Source organism: Abrus precatorius, unplaced genomic scaffold (genome assembly GCF_003935025.1).
Source record: "Abrus precatorius isolate BTA unplaced genomic scaffold, Abrus_2018 Scaffold9, whole genome shotgun sequence".
Taxonomy (NCBI): domain Eukaryota; kingdom Viridiplantae; phylum Streptophyta; class Magnoliopsida; order Fabales; family Fabaceae; genus Abrus; species Abrus precatorius.
The window spans coordinates 236,244-243,593 of NW_020874439.1; the positions used below are offsets into that span (position 1 = coordinate 236,244).

The 7,350-nt window shown below is 34.4% G+C and overlaps 1 protein-coding gene across 2 annotated transcripts; it reads left to right on the forward strand.

The window, feature by feature from the left end:
- The first annotated feature begins 480 nt into the window (after nucleotides 1–480).
- Nucleotides 481–5,751, forward strand: LOC113849499 (probable mitochondrial-processing peptidase subunit beta, mitochondrial). Of its 2 annotated transcripts, none has more exons than XM_027479445.1 (9): nucleotides 481–1,332; nucleotides 1,738–1,902; nucleotides 2,085–2,222; nucleotides 2,318–2,469; nucleotides 2,548–2,656; nucleotides 3,088–3,186; nucleotides 4,349–4,414; nucleotides 5,185–5,292; nucleotides 5,408–5,751. In XM_027479445.1, exons 1-9 carry the CDS (start codon nucleotides 673–675, stop codon nucleotides 5,492–5,494), a joined length of 1,584 nt encoding a protein of 527 aa, XP_027335246.1. In that variant the 5' UTR covers nucleotides 481–672; the 3' UTR covers nucleotides 5,495–5,751. The 2 variants fall into 2 exon arrangements, with proteins under 2 accessions (XP_027335246.1, XP_027335247.1); XM_027479446.1 differs by having other exon boundaries at nucleotides 597–1,332; nucleotides 5,185–5,296; nucleotides 5,408–5,708.
- Nucleotides 5,752–7,350: the final 1,599 nt, after the last annotated feature.

Consider the following 7,350-nt stretch of genomic DNA (forward strand, 5'->3'; position numbering starts at 1 on the left):
AAGATAACGCTATGAACAATAAAATTCTCATTCTGAATATTTAATATACGTGTATTTATTGAAATTTAAACTTGAAAGTTCTTATTAAGCTGAAAAACAATCCTTACATGCTAAATAATAATTTAATGATATTTATAATGACTTAAAAATATATTTAAATTTTAAAAAAATTATAGTGTTACTCATACTATATTTTATATATCATTAAATTGTTAATAAAATTTAAGTGAATAGAATATTATTTAATAAAATGTATATAATTAATTATGTCACACGAAATAAGACATAGGACTCATTATTTAATGTTTTATATAACTAATTATTTTAAAGAATATTAAAAATAATACATTATTATAACTTAAATAAATTTTACTATATAATTTATAATTCATATATTTTTATAACAATATTACATTAAACAGAGAAAGAGGAAAATCGTAAAAATTGTTAAAAAGAAAGCATTTGCCTTAAAATTTAATTGAGAAGAAAATTCTTCTAATGGGAAAAAGAAAAACTCTTTCTCTCTCTAGTCTCAATTTCCCCTACTCTACCGAGCACTTGAATACTCATTCAACATCCCAAATTCATCTCTCTCTCTCTCTCTCCATTTAATAAATTGGCAATTCCTTTCTCACCGCCAAACAAACCCTAGATAGACACGAGCGCGGAGCCATGTCCCTCAACCGCATCCTCACCGCGGCTCGCCGCTCCGAACGGCGGTCCTCCGCCCTAAACTCCATCCGCTCCCTCTCTGCCGCCCCCGCAGTGGCCCCCTCAGCCGCCTCCCCACCCTCCCCTCCGCCACCCACCGCCATGATCTACGATCGCGTTGCCGAAGCCGTCAAGTCCAAACTCCACCAACTCGAAAACCCCGATCCCCGCTTCCTGAAACACGGTTCCCCCCGCCCCACCCTCTCCGACCACACGCGCATCCTCTCCGCCCCCGAAACGCGCGTCACCACTCTCCCCAACGGCCTCCGCGTCGCCACCGAGTCTACCCTCTCCGCCCACACCGCCACCGTCGGCGTCTGGATCGACGCGGGGTCCAGGTTCGAGACTGAGGAGACCAATGGAACTGCGCATTTTTTGGAACACATGATCTTCAAGGGCACCGAGAGACGCAACGCTCGTGAACTTGAGGAGGAGATCGAGAACATGGGAGGACACCTTAACGCCTACACCTCCAGAGAACAGACCACATATTATGCTAAGGTTACAGACAAGGATGTTCCACACGCGCTGGATATTCTCGCCGACATTCTCCAGAACTCGCGATTCGATGATAACCGCATCAGCCGCGAGCGTGACGTCATTCTCAGGGAAATGGAGGAGGTAATTACTGCATCCCAATTTTTGTTTCTAGTCTTCTCTCTCTCTCTCTATGTGTGTGTGCGTGTTTCCTTGGTAACATGTATGGCCGCGTTTGGTGTGTTCACTAAGTGGAATGTGTTAGTTTTGTTGCATTGTTAAAATGCACTCAAAGTTAAACTGGAAAATTTTGTTGTATATTAGGGCCTGTTTGATTTGAAAAGGTATTCCATTTTTTAGTTGTTTTTACTAATAATTACGAAATTGACTCCTTGTTATGGTTTGGGGAAATAATTGCATGTGCATTAGTGTGCCAAACGGCTATTCTTTTTCCCTGTGATAATTCTTTGGTAACATGTTTTCTTCAAAATTGGTTTTTGATTGGTTTGTTCTTTTGCTGAAAGGTTTATTGTGTGAAACTGTTTGTAGGTTGAGGGTCAGACAGAGGAAGTGATCTTTGACCATCTGCATGCAACGGCGTTTCAGTACACTCCTCTTGGTAGAACCATTCTTGGACCTGCTCAGAACATTAAGACAATCACCAAAGCTCATCTGCAGAACTACATTCAGACACACTACACGGCTCCTAGGATGGTACGTAGAAAATTAATGATGTATGTTTATGTGTGTTATGTTCTTGTTAGTGATTGGTGCATGTAAAATATAACTCTGAAGGTAGGGCCATTTTGTAAATTGTATTTTGGATATAGATTTTCTGATACGTTAATGTGGAAGTTGCTCTGATGACTGTTTTATATGTGGGTTTGCTTTTCAAGGTGATAGCTGCATCTGGAGCTGTCAAGCATGAAGATATTGTTGAGCAAGTGAAAAAATTGTTTACCAAGTTGTCAACAGATCCCACCACAACTTCTCAATTAGTTGCAAAAGAACCAGCTACTTTTACTGGTTCTGAGGTAAGTGTATTTATGTTTAGCAATGTGCATGTCTGAACCTGTTTTGATATTAAATTTAGTAATCATTTCCATCCACTCCTTGCTCTGGTAAACAGGTTAGAATGCTTGATGATGATATTCCCCTTGCACAATTTGCGGTAGCTTTTGAAGGGGCATCTTGGAAGGATCCGGATTCAATTGCTCTGATGGTCATGCAAGCTATGTTGGGTTCTTGGAATAAGACGGCAGGAGGTGGAAAACACATGGGGTAGGCAACTTTGACCCCTTCCCAAAAAGATGCTCCTCCTGATACTGACTTAACTGAATGCATTTTAACTATTAACAGTTCTGAGTTAGCACAACGAGTTGGCATTAATGAAGTTGCAGAGAGCATGATGGCTTTCAATACCAATTATAAGGACACAGGTCTTTTTGGTGTATATGCTGTTGCTAAGGTAAGACTTAATGTGGTTTTTTTCTGAAATTTTCTTTTTAAAAGAAGTTTCCTGCATAGTACTTTTGTTAAGACTTTCCTGAAAAGTTGAGGATAAGGTAGCAAGTGTATGCTACTGCCAATTGAACATTTATCCTCTCTCAATTCTTTAAAATGAAATACTTTTTTACTTAATTTCTTTACTCCTTTTTTTTCAAGGAATTTTTGATAATTTTGAAAATATAAATACATAATGACTAATACTGTCTCTCTCAGCAATATGTAGTGGATAATTTAAATAGCTCGATGTTTGAAACAGTAGTATACTTGGATTGTTTTATACAATGTTTATTTTCCCTGGCTCTTTTAGTTTCTTTATTTATCTTTTTTGCCATATCTTATATTATTTCTTTGATAAACCTTTTTTCTCTCATTAATTTGTCGTCCATTCAGCCTGATTGCTTGGATGATTTGTCCTATGCAATAATGTATGAGACAACCAAGTTGGCTTACCGTGTCTCAGAAGATGATGTTACACGTGCTCGTAATCAGGTGAGCTTCTACTTGATGTATTGATTCCCTGGCTTGGTAGGTGAATGTGACAATGGGATTTGTCTTATACTTTGTACAATGAAGCTTCTCTTATGAATTGGCTTTATTCATTGTCATGGCACTAGATGAGTTTAGCTTATTGCATCTACATAATTCGTATAAATGCAATTGTATAATGAAGAGCCTATGTCCAACATAAATTCATACATCCTTGCTCTAATTCTTGAGGTAGTTTGTTTTTTAAAGCTTTCAATTCTACATGTAATGAACTGTATTTAAATTATATATACGATGATTGGACATGACTACTATGTGGAGCTATGACATACTGGTGCAGATTTTGAATAATGAAAATTTCAGATAAATGGAACCAGTAATGGGATTTGTTTCTGTCATTAATTCTTTATTTATGATGGCATATTGTGTGGTCTTCATCAAATCTTTTGTATACAAATTAAATTAATTTATGACAGACATGTATCAGTTCATAAAACTTACATGAGCTGTCAGTGGCAATTCAAGTGCATAGAAGCAATGGGTCATGATTAATTATGTGTGTTAATTGGCAATTCAAGTTTGCTCAAGTTAACAAAATACACCGCTGACCTGATGCACCGCCGACCTGATGTACTGCAGCAAAACCTGAAGATGGGGATTGTGCATTGGCATTTTATTTGTTAATTGTCTTTCTATTTCTGATGTAATGCTTTGCTGTTATAAACATATTGAAATATTATATTCTTGTTTTTTCTTTTGGCACTTCAAAATTTTTCTAGCGGAGGGAAAAATGCTTTCCATATATCTTTTGACCGATTTTGCATGATAGTGCACTATATTTTCTTTTAAGCAAGATTTGTAATAGTCGACTTTTGCCCCCTAAAACAATGTTAACAATTGTGAATCCAAGGTTTATATTAGGTTTTTTTTTGCACGCATTGCCTTGAACACAATCATTTGGCTCATGTATAGCCTTTGGTATTCCAAAAGGTTGTTGGATTGTTTGATGTGTATTCATACTCCTTAAATATTTGATGTGTTATTCTAGTTTTATTGCTTTCTTACATCAACTTTATCATAAAAAATATTGATGTTGCTGTACTTCAAATTAATTTGTTTCCTGTTCTTATTTCTGTATTCACTTACAATTGTTTTTTTGTTCCAGCTGAAATCCTCACTTCTGCTTCACATAGACGGAACAAGCCCAGTAGCAGAAGATATTGGCCGTCAGGTACAATATATTTTACACCACACTGCTACATTAATAGAAGAGAGACATTGGAAAGCATTTCTTTTAAACTTTATTCTGTCTGTACTATTTTACAATGACCTGAAGCTGAATTGTGGTCGATGATGATGTAATACTTACTAGTAATAGACAGAAGTTTTTAAAAGGTACTTATATGGCATGATTACTTATTCAAAAGTTTGTAAATGGCCTATCAATTGCAACATTCTGTATTAATGTTATCAATTGAAGATGTTAGAAATTTGGAAAATGAAATAGTTTTTTACTCCATTATTGGATAGGCATGGGAACATAGGAGAGAATAACATCTCCATTGATACTAGTAAATGACTTTGTTATCATGGGATTTGTGGCCACTGGTCAGATTCTTATTATTTATAAATTTAACAAAGAATGAACTCAATGAAGAGTTTTGGCTAGATTGTGTATCAAGTGTACTTATTTTTTTAATGGCTAGTGCTAACCAGTGTCAAGTGCCTTGATATTGGTTGAAGAATTAAAAGTGGTAATCTGTTGTCAGTTACACCTCTCCCTGTGATTTTCAAATACATCCTAATGTGGTTTCCAATAAAAATTTTCTATTTTCAATTCCTTAACCATTGCTTTTAGCAAGCTTGTCATGTTGTAATGTTCCTAATACCCTCTTAAATTGATTACAATTTTTTTTCTCATTTTGTACTAAGCCTGTTTGTTGCAAAATATTTGCATCACTAGAATGAGATATTTCATAATTTTATTTGTCCATGTTTCAGCTACTCACATATGGTCGAAGAATCCCATTTGCTGAGTTGTTTGCTAGAATTGATGCTGTTGATGCCAGTACCATTAAACGGGTTGCAAACCGATTTATCTATGACAAGGTAATGACTGAAGTATATCTTATTAATTAGTAGTAGAAACACCGATTCTTTTCCTTGTAACTTCCTAGTGGTGTCATGTCTTGGAATTTATGGTCGTGTCATGTTTCTCTTTCAGGATGTTGCTATTGCTGCCATGGGACCTGTTCAGCGTTTGCCTGATTACAACTGGTTCAGACGCAGAACCTACTGGAACCGCTATTAGTTCATCTTAGTTTTTTTGCTTAATTTCAACTTCATGGGAGGTCCGGCATAATGTTTTGTTCAAATTTATATCATGTATGCTTCTGGATGGCTGCCCTGGCTGTCAATTTTCATTTATTTGTTATGGACCCCTCTGTTTTTGTAACATTTTTGCAGTAATAAGTATGCTGTTGTCAGTGATGTAATTTGCATCATTCCATACTATTTCTTGTTGAATATGATATTGCCTAAAAAGTTGCTCTGGTTTCTCTTGAACTTCATATTCGTTGATTCAGTTGTGCATCTGGATGAATTTGTTTCTTGCACTGAAACAGCTAAAGCTTGAGTGATCTGGTTGATTTGTTATATTATCTTAATAGTTAAGTATAACTATGAAGAATTTTAAAGAAAAATAACTGGAGGGCTAAGTTAGCACGATAGATCTCACTTCGAGGGGAGTTGAACAAAATTTGACAGTAATTTAGCTAGGCGTTACGTTGTTTAGGGTTTGCTTAGATCTTGGTTTTGTACATTATTGTGGTATTAATGTTTTAAATTTAAACAAAAAGATGAGGAGCGCAAGGGGTGCATTTTAAGTGTACCTTATCAAAATCCTATTTCAAGATTTTGGGACCAATTAAATGAGTGCTGCGATTCGGCTATCAAGTGATTTGATATTCGCATCCATTTTTACTTTACCCTTTGTTTGATAATGGAAAAAAGATTAAAGAAAGAAGATGAAGGGAAAAAAAAAAAAGATAATGGAAAGAGAAAGTGAAAAGAAAGTGTTAATTCAATGTTTGATTCAACAAATAATGAAAAGAAAAAAATGAATTTTCTTATTTGTTTTGGAATTAAATTATAAGTATAGCAGTTTGCTTTTAACATTAACAACTACAATGCTCACCCGACTTAAAACTGAAGAAGTTTGGTAGTATTTAAAGTTACAACAAATAGTTTTATTAACAAATGTGAAGGTGAACATAGAATTCAATTAATTGTTTGTTCCAAAGTCAAGTCATACTAATGCAAAGTCAATATTCTTGTACCTTGTAAATTACATGTGATGTACCATCTTTTGCTGATTGAAAGTTGTTGGCAACTTAGAGCATTAAATAAAATAAAAAATAAAATGCAAGAACAAATTGTGTGAGAAAAGGAGTGGGGATCATCGCAGATTTATTTAGCAAACTACATCATTCTGCACATCACCTATCAAATAATAAGTGTAATGGTTGTGTAGACTGTGTAGGTTGTTTTTAAAAGGATTATTTATATTTCACTGAAATAATAGTTGTTTTATAAATATAAAAAATTGCTTAACACAAATATACCTCTAATTCTAGGAAAGAGATAAAAAGAGTTCCCATACACCAAATTTCAACTAAGCATGGTATAACTAAACATGATTTAGGCACATAACAAATGCTGTATTTTTCCCACTTAATATTTTGTTTCTCTTTCATCTTTTTGTTCCACCTTATTTATTGATTTTTCTTTTCCGTTTCATATTCATTCATAACATTTTTCAAATTTTTAATATAAAGTAAACACATTTTACTATCAATTTATCTGACAAAAAATCAACACATTTGAAATGAAGCTTAGCTTAAAACTAAGTAAAAAAATGCAACCAAGTACAAGATCAATGTAGGAAAATAAATCCTACAAGAATCCTCCCTAAATATAGAAACAATCTTAGGAGGAGGAATAACTTTACAACATGTGAATTCTTTAAAAGTTAAATTTATTAATAAATTAGCATACCTATTAGTTTTTCTATATAGGATATAGACTAATTATTCTACAACATTGACTATGGATGTTAACTAAAAATTTATCTCAACATTCACATTTTTAAACTGAAAATCTCTAATC